Source organism: Leptidea sinapis, chromosome 2 (genome assembly GCF_905404315.1).
Source record: "Leptidea sinapis chromosome 2, ilLepSina1.1, whole genome shotgun sequence".
Classification (NCBI taxonomy): Eukaryota; Metazoa; Arthropoda; class Insecta; order Lepidoptera; family Pieridae; genus Leptidea; species Leptidea sinapis.
The window spans coordinates 22900645-22924911 of NC_066266.1; the positions used below are offsets into that span (position 1 = coordinate 22900645).

At 34.3% G+C, this 24267-nt stretch overlaps 2 protein-coding genes across 2 annotated transcripts in view; one reads left to right on the forward strand and one right to left on the reverse strand.

Annotated features, from left to right (window-relative positions):
* Positions 1-11244, forward strand: part of LOC126975062 (uncharacterized) — a 23438-nt gene extending 12194 nt beyond the window's left edge. The window contains exon 4 of the mRNA XM_050822868.1: positions 606-11244. Coding sequence (XP_050678825.1) covers positions 606-781 — 176 coding nt within the window. The 3' untranslated portion in view covers positions 782-11244. The remainder of the gene's footprint in view (positions 1-605) is intronic.
* LOC126973802 (calmodulin-like protein 4) lies at positions 11234-23995 on the reverse strand. Its single transcript, XM_050821143.1, has 5 exons — positions 23934-23995; positions 22120-22301; positions 16442-16533; positions 13865-13972; positions 11234-11836 (listed from the first exon to the last, which is right to left on the reverse strand). The coding sequence occupies exons 1-5, from the start codon at positions 23993-23995 to the stop codon at positions 11735-11737; spliced, it is 546 nt and encodes a 181-aa protein (XP_050677100.1). The 3' UTR covers positions 11234-11734.
* Between the last annotated feature and the right edge of the window lie 272 nt (positions 23996-24267).

The window sequence follows — 24267 nt, forward strand, 5'->3', positions numbered from 1 at the left end:
AAAAACTTATGCGAGTCTTATATAAAGAAATGAGATAGAGTGATTAGATTTTTTGTTTCACCATGCGTGACGGTTTTTTCAAGGTCAGCACACCCGGTGTGCTAAACAAACTTGATAGCGCTGCACAGATATTTTGTTTACTTTTATTTGCGTCTATAAAAATAGCTATTATTGTTGTGAAACGTGTGAAATATCCACTATTTATTCAAGATCAGTGACAATTTTAAGTAGAATCGAAGGAAATATGGTGCGATGTTTTGTTTTACGATGTAAAAGTGATAGTGAAAGAACACTTGTGTTATATATTTTAACTATGGTACTTATATATATACAGTGTGTCCCAAAGTTATGGGACATGAAGGGAAAGTACCTTAAATATCGAAGATAGGCTATTTTACTGGAAGAAGACTTTATGTTATTTTTAAAAGTTAGTAATTCTGCATTCAAAGATTTTCTAAAAATTATTTGCCTCGTCTGGGAATCGAACCGACTTAAATGTAAAAAAAACACCCCTACTCTTATGATGCCAATCGAAAGAATGGCCAAAAACTAATAACTCTTCTTAAGTAACATAGTATTTTAAAAGACTACTCTATTTGTTACAGTTTTAACTCTTCTGGGCTTGGTCTACCTGCCATCGAAATTAAAACTCTGGGGCACTGTGCCTGGCACGTCGGGAATGGAGAGAGACGTTGACGATGAGAACGTACAGCTGTTGCGACAAATGGGGAACTTTAGACGACGGAAAGCTGGCAACCCCGTGAAGAACAAGCATGTCTGATCGACGTATGTCGTTTTGTTTTGACGTTTGTAACGAGATTATTGGTTTTTTCTTTATAAAGGACGTGTCGTATCCACTAGGCAACATTTGCGCGCAACACGTGCCGTTCAACATTTCAGCCGCGCAACGTTGTCCATCAGCGCGCGACGTTGCCAACTCGCGCGCGTCATTACGCCAGGCTTGTTGTTTGTTTCCGTGCAACATACAGTTGAGCATAAATTATAACCACTGCCGCTGAAATCAAAACTCGTTCCTCTGGCGACATGTTGTCTAGTGGATACGAGGCCTAATTAGTCTGGTTGATGCTTTTCCAAGCCAAGATTCCCTTCCTCTTCCACTGTCCTTCGGAGAACCGTACGAACACATTCTCCTTCGTTATATATGAACCTGGTATAAGATACTTGCGGCGACGTCGTGTGTTCGTTGACCCATGCATCAAAACTCCTCTTACTGTCAGCTAGTGGTGAATGTTCAACCTGTTTAAGTAATATAATATTTGTTTTTGACGTGAAACTTCTTTATTGACGTATGAGATACATTTTATAGCAATTCGTCACGATTTTCGGTTACGCGCCATGTTGGTTTTTTTTTATCAAATATATCTTGTGCTCGTAGTGCGTGTCTGGACAGGGCGCGGGGTGCGCCGGTGGTGATGACGAGCACGGTATGACTGACACTATGTCACCATTGGTGTCCATGGGTGCACAAAATGTACCCACAATGTCCACTACATGATCATCGGCACTATGGATCTTAGTATTTTCTTTGATTAAAGCGAGTGTTACACATTTAAATAAAATACTTTTAAAGGATTAAAACGCGTGTAATTGTAACGGTTTTACATTACTACGGTTTTTATTATAACGGTCTTATTGAGAGATGCGTTTAAGAACACGGGTTTCCACGTAGGTGGCAGAGCCAAACCCTTGTCTCTATTAAAATTAAGGTCGATTTCTATGGTTTCCAAAAGCTTACCAGACACAAGTTTTTTATCGCTGGCCAAATCTTTCACCCTATCGAATCTAATGTAATGTGACGTGTCGGAGTTTAGGGCATGCTCTGCCACTACCGAGGTGTTGCTGTCCAAATTTCGTGCACTGCAGATGTGCTCAGTAAGTCTGGTTCACCAAAACGTCCGCAGTAAGAGATGGGACCTTCGGGCCTCATGAACTCTTATTGCGATTCAATTGACAACCTAAAATGAACTGCTTTGCTATTTCGTACCACGACGTGATTAGAGCTATCTAATTTAGGTTGACGTCAAATGAACTGATTAATTCGCAATGATGTCAATTGAATGTCAAAAATGATATCAACTGAATCGCAAACTGATTTAGTTCGTTCATTCATTCATACCATGAGGTGTTATTTCAACCTAAACTAGATAGCTTATTTGTCAAAGTGACCGATTCGAAAAAAGTTGCTACTTCCTCAGAGGAAAGTGAATCGCGTTGTTAATAACTTTAAAAAAATAGTGAAAACATAGAAAAGAACAATTTTATTGATTAAAGATGAGATGAGAATACTTTATTGGACTTTATTGTAAAACAAAATCCTGAAAATAAATACCAAAAATGAAAATACTAAAGACGAGGCAGTAAGGGCCCGGGCTATAGCCTGTTCGCAAGAACGAATTTAAAAAAATGTACTCTGTGGTCCTGTCAAATCAAACATCAATGGAGGTGCGTTCTTAACTCGTTATTTTTACGAAAACACACAAGCAAACATTTAATTTGTAATTCAAAGAACTCCATTTATTTATATTACTATTATTTAATAAGTATAAAAAAGGGCTTAATAGTTTATAATTTGACGCAATTGCGTAATTTTAAAATGTATTTTTAGTATTTTCTACGCAAAAAAACCGCTAAAATCATATCATTTTAGGTTTCGAAACACAATTTTATTTCGTTCATTCTTCATAAGCGATCCAAACACCATTCAGTAAAAGGCATTTCATGGTAAGAATTTTAGTGATTCAGTTTAGGTACCTTAACTGAACTGCATCGGATTCGCATCGCTTATTAGAAGTTGATGGTAGGCCCTTTTATCGCGAACCCAATACACTCACCCCAATGAAGGACCTCCGAATGGTCCGAAACTAGTCGGTACCGACAACGATAAATCGTAAATGAAGCCATATAATAAGTAACGTAACAATTGCTCACGAAAGTTTTAATAATTTAATTATGAAATAGTTTTAATTCTTAGATCATTTACGGCCTTTCCCAATATTCAGTCTATCTCCGGTTGTGGCCTACTTGAGATAAAAATCGTAACTATCGTTGACTTTTCTGTGCGAATAAACTTATCGACGTTAACTCACCTTATCCGTACACGCTGTCTGTCAATGGGACGACATATAGCTTAGCAGCGATAGAAGTTTGTATGGAAATTGCAATTCACGCGTCCCAATATATATAGATTTTTTCTGTGTAGTTATAAATATGTAGTAGAAAAGTTCTATGTCGTATAGAAGTTTTCCTTATTACTTGTGTACTCTCCGTACACACATTTTTTTTAATGGAAGCGGGGGACAAAGGTCCATACTAATAAGACACCTAATGGTATGTTATTATGACGATGCTTACGTTGCCATAAATCGTTGGTCGTAAATTATCGATATCGATATTTTTTTATGAAAATAGACTAGACGAGCAGGACGTCCAGCTGATGGTAATTGATAAGCTCAACCCATTACAATGCAGTGTCGCTCAGGATTCTTGAAAAACCCAAAAAATTCTGAGCGGCACTGCAATTGCGCTCGTCACCTTGAGACATAAGATGTTAAGTCTCATTTGCCAAGTAATTTCACTAGCTAGGACGCCCTTCAGACCGAAACACATTAATGTTTACAGATTACTGATACACGGCAGAAATAGGCGCCGTTGTGGTACCAATAATCTAGCCAGCATCTTATGAAAAGGATCCTCCCTATAACCATTACCTGAATGTCCTTCTTGTCTCGTCCCTGATATTCATTAAAAACACAATTTCTAATTTACTTGGAATTTTGAATCAATTTGAAATGATTATTTTATTTCTCTCGTAGTCGCAGTGGAGTGCCACTCCGCTGCAGCCTCCATTTCAGGTCAGAGCATTAATCATGTCGACCTAGTTCGATTTCGTTTCAAGTACTTATTGGCGGTCTAAAGTAGTGTATTCACTCACCAAGATGTGTGACGCAAGCTAACCGTTCACAATTAAGTATATTTATTTATAACTAGCTGGCCCGACAGACGTTGTTCTGTATATTATAATAAATAAAATAATGTGTTTATATGAATTTGTCAATAATATATCATAACATCAAAAATTATTTCGTAAAATATGCACCCAGCTGCTGTCGTAATGAAATTGTTTCACAGCAGAACTGTCATACCGTGCGTCAATAAATTCTCTCATAGAAATTATGTATGGACACATCAAAGGAAAAACAAATTTGTTGTTTTTATTTAATTTACCAGCATTTTCCTATTTATTCACATTTTAAACCTTCTCTGGACTTCCACAAATAATTCAAGACCAAAATTAGCCAAATCGGGTCCAGCGATTCTCGAGTTTTAGAGACTAACGAACAGCAATTCATTTATATATATATATATAGATTTCTTACAGTTTTTACGTTTTTGTTTGATTCAATACTAACTGACCCGAGAGACGGTGTTTTTCTATATGTTCTAATGATCATACGGTCATTGGACCAGTGGTTGATAGTGGTACTTGTATTTATTATTTTGTTTTTTGCTTCAGCTACCATAAACCTATTGTATCAGTTTTAGAGATTTCCGATGATGATGCTGGCAATGAAGATGGTGAAAGACTCGTTTGAAATTGTGGATGGAAGTTGAATTTTCTGAGAGATAAACAGTGTTAAATTTTTTTTTGTAATATAAATTGTCATTTTTGTTTACGATAGCGCTATATATGAATACTAGTGGACCCAACAGACGTTGTCTTGTACACACGTCTTAAATTTGCAAAATCTGTCCAGCCGTTAGGAGGAGTTCAGTAACATACACATGAGCAGGAGAATTATATTATATGGACGGAATTGAGAATCTAAACCAATCTCAAATTCACTGAAACACACAAAAATATCATCAAAATCGGTCCAGCCGTTTAGGAGGTAGTTCAATTGTGAATCTAAACCATCCTCGAATCCCCTTGAACTCACACAAAAAATTTCATCCAAATCGGTCCAGCCGTCTAGGAGGAGTTCAGTGACATACACACGCACACAAGAATTATATATATAAAGATTGTATTTACCACAACATGCTAGTACTTTTATACTTTTAAAGCGATTCGTACTAAATTATTCCCTAGCCATTCCAAAATATTCTAAAAGGCACAACGTAAATGTTCAAGTTTTCGCTTCTGCCAGCACTCGCGGACTGCAATTCATATTTTTAGTCCTTCAATCATATCGACTGTTGCAGAGAATAGTGTATAAAGAATTATTATGTATTTTGTGAAGTTGTCATTTAACGTCGCAATCGACTCGTTTATTTGAGTCTTGATGTTCTGTTAAGGCCAATTCTATTTGCGTTTGTTTTTTGTGAATGGGGAAAATTTGGTCCTTCGAACCGGAGATTTTCGTCGTCGTGTAACTCTTTCATAGATTGATGCATATTTAAACATCATTTTTTTTTCATAATTGAATTCCACACAGCACTCTAGAGTCTTAATTAGTGTATACTCTTATCTTATTCCCTACACTAATTATATTTAAGATGAAGCGCACTTTATGCAAGTTTTACTTTTTGCGCTTTTTTATATTCATTCTATGTATCTTCAGACTTAGTTGTATGACCTTCTTCAGATGCAACGAATTGTATCGCGCGTGTTATGTCAATTTTGTAATTGTATTTCAACTAACGGATTTGTCTAAACGATGTCTGCCACGGGTATACGTTTCGAGACAAAACTATTAGTTATAAATGTTATTGTCTAGTTTAAAAATAGTATTTTCTTTGACTAACGCGAGTGTTACACATTTAAAGGATTAAAACGCGTGTAATTGTAACTGTGTTTTGATATTAGCTTTTCAGTTAACCCGACATTTCAAGGCTTTTCCAGATCTCGTTTTCAGGGGGACTGAAACGTAGGGTTAACTAAAATAAAAATGTAACTTTAACGCAAAAATCTAATGTAAAAACACAGTTACAGTTACACGCGTTTTAATCCTTTAAAAGTGTTGTATTTAAATAGTATAAGATTATAAACTGTTTTGATAGTTTGAGTGAATTGCGTTTTTTGTCAGCAATAATGTACGATAGTGCCAATAATTAAAACCAATATAGGTAAGATGCTCCAGTTCTAGCCACATACTAAACTCAGATTTCTTTATTGTGCGCTTTATCAGAATTACCATAACTTTTTATGTAGGTTTTTTAAACTAAGTAAAATAATTTCAGTGTCCCTACCGGCCGTTCCCAATATTCACTATATCTCCGGTTGTGGCCTACTTGGGATAAAAATCATAACTATCGTTGATATTTCTGTTCTAATAGACTTATAGACGGTAACTCACCTGTCTGTCAATGGGACGACCGCGACGTATAGCTTAACAGCGATAGAAGTTTGTATGGAAATTTCAATTCACGCGTCCCAATATAAGGCGATAAGAATGACTTTATTAATTAATTAATGACAGTAGATGATATTAATTTATCTCTATCTGTAGATAGTATATTGGGAACGGCTGTAAGTGGTTTAGTACTAGAACTGAAGCATCTGCTCAACTTATTCATATACACGTTTGTTATTAGGATCTCTATTAATTATTATAAATATATTGTAGAGTAAAAGCTCTGTATTCGGGCCAGATGTACCAGAAGATACGAATGCAGATACCGTAAATACTAAATAGCTGTTTAGGGATTATTATTTTTATGGGAGACTAGCTGACCCGGCAAACGTTAAGAGGCATAAAAGGCATTTATTTTCTCGAAATTGATTCCTTTATAATTCTTTTTGATGTCATTTCTAATAACTACTCGATACTACTACCGCTTCGGAAACAAATGGCGCTCTGAGAGAGAGGAAGCGGCGCGAGAAACTCTCCCAGCATTCTTTTTGCGCTCTTTTCAATAAAAACATACAAATTCAATATTCTACAGTCATTTCTATCGCTATAAAATAATCACAATGTAGGCCCAGGCTGTCCGATCATTTAGATATTCAGCAGTGGAGTAATAGGATTTACGACGGAGCCATTTTTTTTATAAAACGTTTAAATTTATTTATAGATAATGCCTGAACAGTGGCTGGGACTTTATAATGAAGCCTACTAGAATTAGTTACAAGCAATCCCTTATTTCTAGTGTTATAACTATGAAAATTACTATTAAGAGCGTTGTTTTGCCATATAAAATATTTTGAGAGTTAAACCGTCTCTTAGACATTGCAACATTACTTTATTTCTCTTAAACAAAAGATTTTTTCTAAAATAAACGTAGCCTTAGTGACTCCTTATTACGCCAGGTACCTGCCAAAAACTGTCAACAACAAACAGACAGACAGACAAAAATTGTAATAAAAAATGTGTATTTGGTGTATGTACCGTAAATATATTCATATTCATGTAGTAAAAAGCGGTTATTTCAATATTTCCAAACAGACACTCAAATTTTATTTATATGTATAGATATTGGCAGTTCACACCACCGCAGTATTTAAGTGGTGAGTGATACTTATAAAGTATATTCTGCAACAAGTGAGACAAGTTGTCGATTGCCCACGAAAACGAAGTTGAACTTTGTAATGTTTGGTCAGTCGCTTGAGTGGGTAATCGACAACGTCGCACGAGTTGCATATACTATTATGTATTACAAATGCGACGATTTATGTATTATTTCCGACTCCATATTCGTATTTAAACTTTTGTAACTTAAATTATAATCTTATTCATTAAACACGGACTAGTAATAAAATAAGGACTCCGTGTCACCTTACATAACAGTGTATCACCAAAACAAGCCGATTAACTTGTAAATACATAGCTCCACTCACACACTTACAATACTACAGGCCGATAGGCGGCCATTATGAGAATTGTCATCGTCTGTGATAGATCAGTTTGCGTCGCAATAAAATATTTTAAAAATGCCGTCGTGTGTTGTGAAAAAGTATAAAAACGATAGTATATATGATTATTTAAGGGAGAAAAAATTGTGTAACTGGTATCCCCCGTAACCGTACACACACTAGCTTAACGGTGCATCACTTGCTAATATCACGGTATCATTAGTATTTTGTATTTGCAGTATTTTGCAGGTTTTAAAAATATATATTAGTTTATGATGGTATGTATTCAAGAACAAAGAAACTGGTTTTTCTTAGACCCGATTACAAAGAGCTTTTACTCTACAAGAGGACTGTTGAGGGCGGTCGCGGAGTAAAGCTCTGTTCAAACTGAGGCGAATAACGCGCGGGACGGAAGTCGCTCGCGCCGATTGTGTCAGCTAACTTGTATGGACGTGTTCAAATTGCCGCGATTAGTCGCTCAAGTTAAAGTGAAACAAGAGCAGGACGCCCGGCGGGATTGTTTGATCTCACAATGCATGATGTTACTCCACTGAAGAACCAAAAATGACACGCGGGAAGTCGCGTCAGTTTGAGAGGCTAAGCGAGCGAGCGAATTACTCTAAGACGCGTCCCGCGCGTTAATCGCCTCAGTTTGAACAGTTTTAAGCAATTGTAGGTCATCCACTTTCTGTATACAATGTAAAATAAAACAATCGTTCTGGTTTTAACGCCATTTAAGGCAAAAGGAACAATGTGATCTGCAGGCGCGACCGTACCTTAGCAACGCAGGTGCGGTATAGTGGGCTCATGTGTCAATATATTCTGTTGAATACGTGTTTCGGGTTGTTACATATTTAAGTTAAATTTAATTTTCATTTAGTTTTATTATGTAGGTATTTAAAAGGATTGTAAATAGGCTGTATGCAATCAATAAGGTATTCAATTGTACGATAATTTTCTATATTATTTAAGTGTTTAAAAAATTTGTAATAAGGGCCGAGTGCAATTGATAAAAAACTAATTTGTGCTATTTTTTTTAAATGATTACTTAAATGTTAAAATTTTGTGAGTAGGACTGAATGCAATTATAATTAATAAATTTATGCAAACCAAAACCGCATGCATGTACCGCGCGTGCGTTGTTTGGCAGTGAACAAGCACCATTGTTTGAATTGTTATCCTCAAAGTTTTCCCTCGCATTTGTAAAGCTTCGTAGTATAGGAATTAATTGTAGTTATTCGATTATTAATATTTATAAAATAATGTGACCAATTTTATTGACTATGCTTATATTTTACATAATTCCAAGATTATATTGAGAAGTCAACAAGGCTCATACGTTTTAATTGTATTGAATTAAAAGTAAATAATTCATGTTAACTTTATTACTGGGGTGCTATTCTAGTAATTTCAAAATCCTTGATGTTAATTTATGATCCTATCCACATTTGGCTCTAGTTTCGTATTCCCCTATCATTTCCCTACAGCGTTAGCTGAATCGGAGATTCGAGTCAAAGACATTTACGGCCGTCCCCAATATTCAGTCTATCTCTTACGTGGTGGCTGTATAATCTTGTTACCGGGAGGTCTGCTTGATGTGTTTTTTATTATTATTATTTCCTTTAAAGTTATTATATATTTTATTTTATGAAATGCTCACATAATGCCTCTATTTATTTACGGTATGTGTGGATTGATACATCTACTATACTCAATAACTCTTGTGTTTATAAGTATTAATTTTCATTTTTTTTTTCTATTTTTGACTTACTCGTGTAAGCCTTTCAGTTTTTGACATTTGAGAATTTTTGTTGCGTCTATTTGCATATATTGTAATTGAAATGATTTGTAAAACAATTAAAATGTAAATCTTGACTTAAAAGAGTGGCAATGAGTTTCTCGCTACTTATTCTCATTAGCTCAACCCTTTACGAAGTAGCGGTAAATTCAATAAGAAACAATATTTTTATTTTTTTTGACATTCATAAGTGTCATTTCCGTGACCTACATGAATAAAGTGTTTTTGAATTTGAATACTTGAGATAAAAATCGTAACTATCGTTGAATTTTCTGTCCCAATAAACTTATCGACGGTAACTCACTTTATCCGTCAACACCACATATATTGGGACAGCTTCAGATTATTGACAGCTAATTACTGACAGTAGAAGGTAGTTATTTATCTCTATCTGTAGTTAGTAGATTGGGATCTGTCTGTCAAATATGTCACTTGAAATGTACGGTTTGCAAAAAAAATAACTTATTTGCTTATCAATATTAATAGTCTTACATCATATTTAAATAAAACTATTTATAGTTGTAACTTATCCAAATAATTAAAATCATAATTGACTGACTCTACTCCTATTAATACCTATACATAATGCACATTTTCTTTTATATTTTTCATTGATTATTGATCTTAGCGAAAATTCACCTATTACAATGGTAAAGAATTTTCGTTTATATCGACATATATAATATAATATTATATTGACACATTTTTTACACAAATTATCTTGCCCCAAGTTAAGCATATATAGCCTGTGTTATGGATTACAAGACAATGATATATATAATACAATATACTTACTTAAACATACATATATTCATATAAACATACATAAATACATTTAAACATCCATGACTCGGTAACAAACATCCATATTCATCATATAAATGCTTGCACCTACCGGGATTCGAACCCGGGACCTCTAGCTTAGTAGGTAGGATCGCTAACCACTCGGCTATACAGGTCGTCAAAACATAATCACTTGGAATTGAATATTATGTACTTTTGGAAAAATAATGGTATGAACCATTTGCACCAAGTTTCTATAAAACCTATGCACATGCTGAACTTGGAATCAAATAGATTTACATTTTATTTTTATAAATTCTAACTGGTTAGTACTTTTTCGGAATAAAAACAACCTTAAAGCAACCTTTTTGAAATATAAAAGTACCTAATGTTTAAATATTTGGAAAATACTTTCCCTACGATTACAATTGTGGTTCTTTAAAGGTATTTTTAAAGCAGTCAATCATTATGTATCATTATACCCATCGCCACACCTCTCTTCTCCTCAACCACCTCTAGTCTATTCGCCTCTCACTTCACACCGCAACACTAGCGCCACCTTTTCGACACCCGCTCCTCACTTCACTTTACTCGTTACAATATTTTGATAAAATATTTAAATGTCAGCAATTTTAAGATTCGTCTTATAACAAGACCCGAATCATATTATATGTTTTCTTATGTAAATTTAACTGAATCTATTGAATCGCTCAGATAATGCATAATTGTTACTTATATTGAATGTATTTAAGGTTGATAATCGAATAACTATTGTAGCGAATGGACCACACAATAGTGCCATATCATAATATTATTGTTACATTTTTAATAAAACACAGTTTTCCATAAATAGTCTTTTATTTAATACATTGTAGAAAAATAATACTTTGAATCTCTATATATAAGTAGTATATATTTGATATAGCGACAGTTAAGCGACTGGCGTTTCGTGGTACGAGGGACGCAGCTGTTTACAAACGCAACTAGTATAGTATGGGGTGGCAATTTATAACTTTAAACACTGATTTTATTTTATAAACTCTCAGTGAACAGAACTTACATTAAGCTCGTATTGGAATGTTCAATATATCATAATAAATTCGAATAAAAAAATACAAAATATACACATATTTTTAAAATATTTCTGGTACATGTTAAAAACATCTGGTAAATCATAGATTTTTATATACAGCTGCAGATAGTGAGTTTAAAAAAAAAGAGTTCAAGTTATTTAAATAATTTTCACACATAATTTACATTATGGGACACAGAATGCTTTGAAGACATGAATATACAAAAATATCGAGTTTCTACATTATTCCCGACAGATGGCGTGCAAACTAATAGTAGTCTGGGACCGGAGCGCAGGCAATCTTCACGAAATCTTCATAACGAATCAGACCGTTGTTGGATACGTTGGCTTCTCGGAAGATATTGTCAATCTGAAACGCAATGGAGATGTTACTTAGTCACATTTTCTAAATAGGAGCGTATTAGAATATCTTTCTTGGGTAATACATTTTTTTTATGTTACGGAGGGACGAGACGAGCAGGAGCTGATGATAATTGATACGCCCTGCCCATTACAATGCAGTGCCGCTCAGGATTCGAAACCCTTCTGAGCGGCACTACAATTGCGCTCATCACCTTGAGACGTAAGATGTTAAATCTCATTTTCCCAGTAATTTCACAAGCTACGGCGCTCATAGATAATAATATAAGGCTAAATATATATATATATATATGTGTGTGTGTGTGACGGGTGTGCTCCGAATAGTTGGTCGGATTCATTCCAGCAGCCGAATTCCACCTGCATTATGTTGACATAGAACTTCGTGCCACGCAGTCACTTTGTGGGATCAATAAATGGCTGCAGCTTTCCCGAAACGATACAGCTCAGAGACCCTCACGCATAGCGCATACTCCCAACTTAAAAACCGGCAACGCATTTATGTATGTATTTAATATATTTATTGCATTGTAATGGGCAGGGCGTATCAATTACCATCAGCTGAACGTCCCTTATTTTCATAAAAAAAAGGTGTCCTGAGGGTTGCCTTCTTTTATTAGAAGAAATAGGGTATATCTGATTTCATGGGAGGTTAATAAAAGGAATAAAGGCATTTATTTTCTCAAAATTGATTCCTTTAGAATACTTTTTGATGTCATTTCTTATACTACTAGATACTACTACCGCTTCGGAAACAAATGGCGCTTTGAGAGAGAAGAAGCGGCGCAAGAAACTCTCCCAGCATAATAATGAGTACGGACAGCCGAAAAAGATTAACATTCATTTTATATTTTTTTATAGGTATTTTATTACATTTTGCAGCACATGACAATTTTTCAAGGTTTTTAAAATAATTGTGTAAAAAATTGTATTTTAACATACCTACTCTATCCAAATGATTTGAGTTTTCTTTAGTGTTAATTCCGCCAATATTTGTCTTTAAACAATTTGACACGTGTTTTGCCATGAGGCATCCTCAGGACGTGTTGTCTCGCCAAAATCTGTCCGTCCCATGAAATGACGCGCTGTGATTGGTCGTTTGTTGTAACGCATTACCCCCGGAAGAGATACGTAACAATGGTGAAGGGACTAAATTTGTTTGTTCATTCAACAATGTAAACATGTTATTTTTTTGTTTTATTATTTCTAATTACTCTAACACATTAAAGCAAAATCCTTTAACACATGTATGTAAAATATTAAAATTATTATTGTTTCCGAGTGAGTGACCGGTGTCAATTAAATGTTCGCGAAGTGTGATTTTTCGGGATGATTATTCCTAAATGCGGCAATATGTTCCTTTAATCTAATTTCGAAATTTCGACCTGTTTGACCTATATATACTCCGTTACAAGTGCCACAACTTGGTAAAAAATATCACGTTATCACTTGATAAAGTTATCATTTCTGTCTGAAGTCATAGGGAACAGATCGCTACCTCACTGTTGGAACAACACAGGAGCTGTGCCGGCTTTTCAGGAAGGCTATTTTAAAATACTCATATCATATGGTCCTGGATAATAATAATAATATTGACACACTTTTTACACAAATTATCTTGCCCCAAATGAGGCATATATAGCCTGTGTTATGGGTTACAAGACCACGATATATTTAATACAATATACTTATTTAAACATACATAAATACATATAAACATCCTTGACACAAAACAAACATCCATATTCATCATATAAATGCTTGCACCTGCCGGGATTCGAACCCGGGACCTCTAGAATACACCGCGCAAGGCAGCTTAATGGTGAAGAAAGTTGCTAAGATACCGCATTGTGAGCGAACGATTCAAGATGGTGAGGAACTCAGAATGGTAGCCAATTTTATGGAGTGTAGAGCGAAGACCAAATTTCAATGGCAGAAATCAGGTTACCCTTGGATAAATGCGATAGATTAAACCACGGATGTTCGCGATATCTACAAGCAAACAACAAATTTATAATACCTCCCGAGCCGATAGTCCTTCGCCCCAGTTTTGCAACAGATTACGAAGCTGCTTAGCAGGAATTGTGCCCTTCTTCTCTATATCTGCAGCCTTGAATGCGTTTACCACCTGCGCAAATCAATAAAGTCTATTCAAATTCAAATATTTTTATTCAAAATAGGATATGATATCATTTATTGGAAGTCAAAAACTATCACCCATTCCAAAAAGTACGCCTCAGACCTGAGAAGAACTGGCGCAAGAAACTCAGCGGGCTTTCTTTTTTTTTCATAAAAATATGGTTACAAAGTAACAAGATACAATTAAACTTATTATTTAATAGCCTGGTGGTCGCTCCATTCCCAATCTCAATCAGTGTCATTAAGTTATAGTAACCTTTACCATACAAACGTTTTTTAGCAATTCTTTTGAATTTCGTAATAAATTTGTTTTGAACATTTTCTGTGGTCTTCATGTAAAAGCATATATATAAATCGCCCAACAAAAGACTTACTAACTCGATTTAGCCTTGTAATGCCTACATTATAAATTTGTGTCTGTCACTTAGTGTGACCTGAATCAAGTTAACAATAATTCCTTCAGAAAAATATACTTTCCACATATGTTTTTTATATTTATAGAATAGGAGCGCATATTAACGCTGCCCACTCTTTTGAAACACTAGAGGAATCGCAGGAGCGTAGCCGTTTTTTCATACATACTAAATACACATACCGAATAGTAGAGTTAAGTTTCAGGTAATAAAATCACCTTATAAATAAACAGATACTTTATAGACCTGGCGGGTCTATTCATTTTAAATCGCACTCGGTTGACGCCTGCGGTGGACTCGTAACACATTGATAAATTAGTTTACACTCACTAAGATCTACTCAGCTTACTTATCGGGCATTTTCTCAGGGCTGAGGCGTGTGATAATGAATGCAGGTACAATTTTCAAGCTATTTAGTTATTTACTACCCATTTACTTCAAGAATCAACGTAATAAAGTACACATTTTTTTTTGTAAATAGTATCCCACCATCTATCTGTGTGCTGAGGTTGTCATCATTCGTTTTAGTATCGCAGACTCTCGCTACATGGCCAACAGCGCCACAATGGCGAATATCAAACAGGCACAAAAGCACTTTGACAGCCGCCAGTCCAGTGGTATATATTAGAGGTCAGTGTTAGTACCTTACAACTTGAATAACAAAAGAAACAATGACATAATAACTGCTTTACTCGATACCTAGGAGTAAAATGTTATATTTTTAAAGTGATAACCCTCACTTCTGGGATTAATTACACAAATTAAATTTAAAAACAAAACTTTATGAACGATGCGGGACCCCAACCCGTGACCTCTCGCGTTCCTTGCGAGCGCTCTTCCACTGAGCCATCCGATCGAGTGACGTAAAGTTCACAAATCTTGATATGTCTTTTTGTTCAACTCTCAGATTGTGGCTTCATCTACAGGATCTACTTTACAGTTGATAACTTGCCCAAGCACAATATTTTTATATTAGGAAATTGACTTGAGATGTCGCTCTTGTAAATCTAAACAATTTGTTATGTTTTAAAGTGATAACCCTCGCTTCTAGGATTAATACACAAATAAAATTTGAAAAACAACAGAATTTCATGAACTATGCGGGATTCGAACTCACGACCTCCGGCGTTCCGTGCCGGTGCTCTAACCAACTGAGCTAACCGTTCGAGTGGAGCGAGATCGTTATAAAATCTTGTATGCGTTGTTCAACCCTCATGTTGTGACTTCATCTACAGGATCTACTTTACGGTTGATAAGATACTCAATCACAATATTTTTATATTAGGAAATTGACTTGAGATGTCGCTCTAATCTAAACAAATTTGTTTGTTACTGACAATGAGAACCAATGAAAACAGGCCAGGTCTATCACTTTATTGTGAGTGACAAGCGAATGCTTACACTCGCGATACATATGCCACTTTCTGTAAGTCATAGACATAGACATAGACATATTTTATTTCACATCATCATCACACAATTTAATTTACAAAGTTTTATTATACACCTTAAAGTAAAACATAACAATATCGCTTAAAGTTAAATAATATTTGTGAACATAATTATATATTTTACAATAGAATCGATAATGATGCGAAAATGGACACCGCTCAGCGTATGCTGTAGCAAATGCTACAGCGCTGGTTTTCAGCGTAGCCCATTACGAGACAAACTCGCGCTGTGGTTTAGAAACGTTTTAAAATTTTTAATTACTTACAGCATAACACATACTTACTTAAAACTGAAAACCTACCCAAATACCTTATACGTAGAAAAACCAACATTAAAGAATAAAGAAAGACAAAAATTACCAATATAAAAGATACAAGTAAGTGTGTTTGCATTGCTCAAAATAGAGGTTAAACCTCAATTTTTTTTCGATGTTTTCACAGTTGTCGTGGTCTATCTAGACGTATAAATGATCTGAGTGTAACGGATTCATTTCTTATACACATTTGACATATTATTATATATATAGAGTTAAATAATCGCTTAGCACTTTGGTAGGTCACACCACCAAATTGATACATAAAAAAAAACCTCACCTCATGTGGTAGATTCTCAGCCCTGGAATGTATATGCATCACCTCCAGGAAGTCCGCAAATGACATCTTACCACCTTTTCCTTTTAGGTAACCTAAAACAGTCATTGTTAAGTTCACTCGCCGCATTTATAAAGACCAACTCCTGTCAGCCGTACGGGCGCGTAGGGGACTCGTTACTTCCTCTTTAGGTCTCGACGGCCCGGCTAACAACATATACGTGGGGGATCATCTAACTCCGACCAATAAGCTGATGCTCAAACGCGCTCGCCAGTTGAAGAAAGATGGGAAAATTGCTTACGTATGGGTTCGAGATTGCAAAATACTGGTGAGAAAAACAGAAACGTCGAAAGTCACGTTGATAAACAGGAATCTCGATTTAGACAAGATAAAGTGACTAGTACATAATTATTTTCTTATTTTCCTTCTTTTACTTATTATATTTTGTAAATCATGTTACCTAATCGTTATTTTAAGAGTTCAACCTGCAACCACCGACTATAAAGGTATTTATGTTTCATTTAAACTACAAACTACACTACAAAAAACTTTACCTACAAACATTTTTCAGAACAAAACTTTAACTGCATGCATTTTTCACTATTTCACAGAAATAATTCAAGTTTTAAAATTAAGTGTACCGCAATACATCTTTAATAGTAATTTATATAATAATTACACATACACTTATGTAAACATATTTTATTTCCGTCAATGATGTCTAACTTTACGACTAGCGGTTATTATCAAAACGTACAAGGATTACGTACAAAAACACAAAGATTTTATTCACAGGTTGCACAGTCTGGTTATGATTTCATTTGTATTACCGAAACGTGGCTAACGTCAAATATTTATGACGGAGAAATTATTGATAATAGATATTTAATTTATCGGTGCGATCGATCAGCTGAGGCGAGCGGATTGGAGCGAGGCGGAGGAGTGATGGTGGCGGTGAATCGCGACTATCTGCCTGTGCGCCAGAACTGGCCATGCCCCCCGCGCGCCACCTCCGACTGCGTATGGGTTACAATACCGTTGTCTCCAAATATTAACAGCAAAAACAAATCATTGCATATTTGTTGTGTTTACATTCCGCATGGGCCTCTGTACAAAGATACACTTTTAAACTTCTTTGAAATTTGTACTCAATTAATTACAGAATATTCTAATGATATTTTTCTTATAACAGGTGACTTTAACGTAACACATGCTCAGTGGTCTAGCACGGATAATCATAATATGCGTCTTGACAATGGTACCGACTCGAGGGTGGAGCCACTAAATGAGTTTCTATGTTTTACTGGCCTACAACAATTTAATACTAGTTTTAATTCAAATCAGCGGCTGTTAGACCTTATTTTATGTAATAGAAATTGCAATGTTCTCACCAGCGACTGTCCTATTGTAAACGAAGTGGTACATCATAAAGCGTTACAAATTGAGTTAAACTTAATTCACCCACTCTCTCTTATACCCGCGCGTATTCTTAAACATTGTTTTTTCGACTCGAATTTTGCTGAAATTAATAACGAGCTGTCTAAGATTGATTGGTTTTTGCTATTTTCAAGACGATCATTGGAGGAGTGTATTTTAATTTTTTATGAAATTCTAAATCGTTTGATAGACACGCATGTTCCAAAGCGCCCTCTACGCACATATTCAAATAAGCCTCCCTGGTATACAAAACCCCTCATAAGATTACTGAATGAAAAGAAAAAGTACCATAAACTATGGAAGACATATGGCAACCCATTAGATTACGACAGTTTTAGATGCATAAGAAAAAGAATTGATAAATTAGAACGTATATGCTATAAAAATTACATAATCTCCACAGAAAATAAAATTACGTCTAACCCAAAGTTCTTTTGGTCTTATATGAAGACAATCTCCGCAAGGAGTGGTCTTCCACAAGTTATGTATTATAAAGGTGTATCGGCTTCAACTGGCACCCAGATATGCGACATGTTTAACGAACACTTCCACTCTGTATTTGAAAAAGCTGGTACCATTGAGCTGCACAATCTTCCACCAGTAAAAAATACAGTTTTTGACATGAATACCATAATTTTAACTAAAGACCTTGTGCATAAATATCTTAAGTCAATCAACATAAATAAGGGAGCCGGTCCTGATTGTATTCATCCAGTTATCATAAACAAATGTTCTCACGAGTTATCTGTTCCTATCACTTTACTATTTGAGAAGTCTCTTCGTGAAGGTTGTGTGCCCTCTATTTGGAAACGTGCGCTTGTTACTCCGATACCGAAAGGAGAAATCAGCTGTGACATTGAGAAGTATCGGCCCATCTCCAAACTATGCCAATTAGGCAAGATATTAGAGAAGATTGTCACCGACCAGCTGTCTGCCGCTGTACGTCGTCATATTAGTATATATCAACATGGTTTTGTAAAAGGTCGCAGTGTTGAAACAAATCTTTTATCGTACACTGAAATTATTTTGGAAGCCTTAGATAATAATAACCAGGTGGATGCCGTGTACACTGATTTTGCCAAAGCATTCGATAAAATTTCTCATGAACGCCTCCTCTTGAAACTTTGGCAACTTGGTATACACGGGGATCTTTTTCGCTGGATAAAGTCGTACATTGAAAACCGGTCGCAGGCAGTTGCAGTGGATGGGTATACCTCTCAGTACAGACTCATTACTTCTGGCGTTCCACAAGGGTCACATTTAGGACCGTTGTTATTTATATTATACCTTAATGATGTCATAGAAAGTGTAAACCGTTCCAATTTACTGTTATATGCCGATGACACAAAAATTTTTAAAGTCATCCGCGATATTGGTGACTGTGATACCTTACAGAGTGATTTAAGTAATTTCGAGACATTTTGTAAACAATATAACCAATTTTTGAATACCGATAAGTATTTTGTTATAAGTTATAGCAGAAAAAGAGAACCTATACAATTTCAATACAAACTTTTTCAAAAAGAACTAGCCCGCGTTGATCAAATTCGTGATCTAGGTGTAATTATGGATTCTAAAGTCACTTTTGTACCTCATATAGATAGCATTATAAATAAAGGTTTTAAACAATTAGGTTTCATACTTCGGGTAGGAAAGCCCTTTAAGAGAGCTTTAACGTACAAGGTGCTGTTTAATAGTTATGTTCGCAGTCATCTCGAGTTTGCTAGTTCTGTTTGGAATCCATTTTTTAATATCTATGCAAATAAAATAGAAAGGGTCCAGAAAAAATTTTTAAGAGCTCTCGATTATCGTACAGGTCACTTATATATGGATTATGACACATCACTGAAAAGGCATGAAATATGCTCATTAAGTTGCCGTCGAAATTGTACTGATATATCAATTATTTTTAAAATTATAAATAATATTATCGATTCCCCACCTTTATTGCACTCACTGTCATTTAGAGTACCTCAACGTCGCGAACGAACTTGCCGGAGCAAGCCTCTTTTTCTAATACCTCGTAGTCGTACAAACTACGCAGAAAACGCATTCATAAGACGTGCTTGCAGGTTGTACAATGATAAGTTATTACACATAGATTTATTTAGTGAATCCCTAAGCAGTTTGAAAGAATCTGCTTTGGAGTATCTTTCTGATAAAAAGTAATCAAGTTATTTTAAATAGATATGATGGTTTTCAAAAATGATGTTTATATTAAGTACGTATTTGTTTTATATCAATTAATTAATGATGTAGTATTACAAATGTAAGAAACGGTAGGTCTATAATGTAGGTATGTTGCTCTTCAAAGTTATGTTAATATTGTTTGCTTTAAATAAAATAATTAATTAAGTAGTTATTAAAATTGAAGTAGTGTGTAACTCCTCAAAATGTATATCTATAAATAAGTATTTGTGTTATATAAAATAATTAATAATGTAGTTTGTAAAATGTAGGAAACTCTTCAATACTTATGTTAATATTGTTTGCTTTAAATAAAACTATAAAATAGATTTAAAAAAAAAAAAAAAAAAATTGTAGGTTAATAATGTAGATGGTATGTAACTCTTCAAAACTTATGTCTATAATTAAGAATTTGTATTATATAAAATAATTAATGATGTAGTTTTTAAAAATCTAGGAAACTGTAGGTCTATATTTTACTAAATGTTTCTCAGCTAATATAGTTATAAATGACTGTTTGTTTCTGAATAAAATAAATAAATAAAAAAAAAAAAAACGAATAATCAATTTAGAAAAATACTATATTTCATTGAAATGAGTGGCCGTCGAGTTTCTTGGATGTTCTGCTCAAGAGCTCAACTTTTTACGAACATGTTATGGTAAATTCGGTAATTTAAAAGAAATATTTCTTCAAAGCGATTAGTTTAAGCCAAATTGAATAAAGTAAATTGGACTTTGACTTTAAAGTTTTTTTTGTTTATTTTAATTTGCCACTGGACCTTTAACAAAATTTTAAATCAAACAAAATATGTTATACAAATACTCTTATTCGTCTGTACTGGGTAAAATTCAAAGCTAAACAGCTAATATTGAGACAGTGTGTATCAGTTACTTAGCAATAAATAATAAAGCAAAAACAAATATTATAAAAACCGAACAAATGCGAGTCGAACTAGCGAAGGCTTCCGTTTTTTTTTTATGAAAATAAGGGACGAGGCGAGCAGGACGTTCAGCAGATGTTAAATGATACGCCCTTATTACAAAACAGTGCCACACAGGATTGTTGAAAAACCCGAAAATTCTGAGCGGCACTACAATTGCGCTCGTCACCTTGAGACATAAGATATTAAGTCAGACCGAAACACAATGTCCCCGTGGACACGGCAAGACAGCCGTCAAAAAACTGCCAATATCTACGTATCCCCAGACAAAAACACAGAGAGATTTCTTTACCATGGTGTATTATTAATTGCTCTTGGTTCTAAGAGCCCATAAGACAAAGAGGAATGCTTTTGAAGACAAAACATAGTTTTTATTTGGCTTTAACTGGCGGCGGCAATATTTGTTTAGCATACAACGGGAACATTATTGTGTATGTGTGTGTTTTTTTAAAGAAATCGTGTCCACTATGAGCGACGCGTTTAGCAAAATTTATTTATTTATTTATTGAAAAGACCAACAGCATAAATATTACAAATTAGTCTTAAAAATTAGTGTACATATAATAGCCAATTACAGGTCTCTCTATATAAACAAAAATCAACTAATGAGTTTTCAACTTAAATTACTTTAACAAAAAAATCGATCTAAATGTATTTCAACTTAATTTACTTTAACAAATAAAATATTTTTAAAATAGTCACAATTTCTCGTACAACTCTGAAAGGGGCGATATCACAACACGAATCTATCATAAATCATGTTTTTTGTTTACAATAACCAAGCATATTTATCTAGCAACCCACAACATAGCCCACATAATGAAAAATACCTTGAGTATTATAAACATTTGGTTTCATGTGGCCAGAACTGGGATTGGCGCCAAAACAGCTCATCAAGTGGTTTCTGCGGGCGCGCGACACTTGTTGTCAAACAATTTTGTTTTTCTAATTATTTAAAAAGTGTTAAATACCAGTTCTTTAGCAGAAGGACTCCAAACTATCTTATTTATATGTTAAGGCTCTAAGTCATAAACATATCTATTGGAGGTTTGATCATAGCATCGTTGAGGATAGTATAGAGAAAAAAAAGAATATTAAAAATACTCTAGAATGTACCTGTCAGTTCCTGTATAGTTGGACTCATTCCCAAGGATCTCATCACTACAGTCAGCTCATCCAGAGAAGTAATCTGGCCAGACCGGGCAAATAGATAAAAGCACTCACGGAATTCTGTAATATAATAATCTGTTAATACCTGAAAACACCTGCAATACACTCTTGTTAAACCAGAGATCACTCTATACCGTTAAACATACATATTGAATTAAAAAACCGCAGTAAGAGTCAGTGGTCGTACCTATTACGCCTGAGACATTTTTTTTAATTTAAGATAATAGCTGATAGAAAAAGTAAATTAGCCTGACATTGGGCATGAGTGTATGAGTGTACTATGATTAGTCATCCTACTAATATTATAAAGGTGAAAGTTTGTATGTCTGGATGTATGTTTGAACTTCTTTAACGCAAAATCTACTGAATAGATTTTGATGAAACTTTACAATAGTATAGCTTACACACCAGAACAACAAATAGGCTATAATTTATAAAACTATAGTTTGAATTATACAAAATATAAAAGAAGTGTGATTGTTACTAATGAATACAACTAGCGCCATCTCTTATCATCTAGCAAGCAAAAGATCAATACAATTTATATGGCAAAACAACGTTTGCCGGGTCACCTAGTAATGTCATAAATACACCTATCATTAAACATTGACCGAATAATGAAACATACCAAAACCAAAACATGATAACAGGCCAGGAATATTAGTTTAATGTGTGTGACAAGTTTTCTCTTACACTCGCAATTTATATGACACTTTGAGTTAGTGTGTGTGCATTGCTCAACATAGTTTAGTTCTAAACTCAAGATTTTTCGATGTCAAGTCAAGTTGAGAGAGACAAACAGGGCCAACGTAGTAAGTATGAACTTAACTGACAACTGTGAGCAGTGTAAAAGTGTTATAAATTGTATATCGCTTTGAAACGAACAACACACTACAATGTTAACAAGTATTAGTAGTAAGTAAATAAAAAAAAATACTTCCCTTGATTTTTGTGTTTTTTGAATTTTGTAATATGACAGTTGGACCGGTACAACAAAGTTGTATTCCATTATCTTCTTGAGATTATTGCTATATTCCACACTTATTTTATATAATTTGTAACTTTAATGTACACAACAGCAAATCAAGATTTATTTATTTTCAATATTTCTAATTATTTAAAATAAAATTAAAATCAGATGTTAATTTTACGTCGCAGTGCCAGGGTTGCCAAGAAAAACAAAATTCAACAGATATGTTTGAAGCGCTTAAGCAAAAAGCAATCATATATTGTGAACTATAATGTCAAATAATGTCAAGAAAAATGATGTTTTCACAACTTTCATAGTCTATCTAGAGTCTAGACATAAAAATGATCTAAGATTAAATACATATTTATATTCACAAGTGGACATAGTTCTTGAAAAACGTTCCAAGCCACAAACATCACATTTTAAAGAATTTGTGTTTAAAGTTTAATAAATCTTAGTGTATTCCATACATGTGGGTTGGACTACTAAGTCATGATGTCATTTAAAGAGTGACAGTAGGGCTGCCATATTTTGTAAGTCCATTAATATGAATCACATGACCAGCTTTGTATTCATAACTCAAATTTGACATGATTTTTTGAACATTTTTCTGGAATTACATCCAATTATTTTACAGCAACACTATGCCCAGTGACATGTTGCTTAGGTTCATTAGGGCTTAAGCCAAAGGTTTTAAAAACAGGATAACAAAGATGTTATTCTAGCTAGTTATTTAAACTGTTAACATTGGAGGAATATGTTTGCCTTTGTTCTGGATAAGTCTGTTAACTTTCCAGACTGAATTTGAGTTGAATATCTGTTGAGGCCAACATGTAATTCTAAAGGTCTCATATTACACAGTCGTACTCTGGCTTTATTGTCATCAATATTATTAAACATCACTGTTTATTACATAAAGAAACTACTAAAATACTTATATTGATAATAAGTTAGTTTTACTTGACCTACATATATAATATTCAAATATTTTATTTCTTATACATTATACTGAATTTATATTAATTAATATATAAAGAAAATCTATGTGACGTACCATCTATATCTTGTTCTTTAAAATATCGAGCCTGAAAATAGGAAATTCATTATATTTATTAGTTTACAAA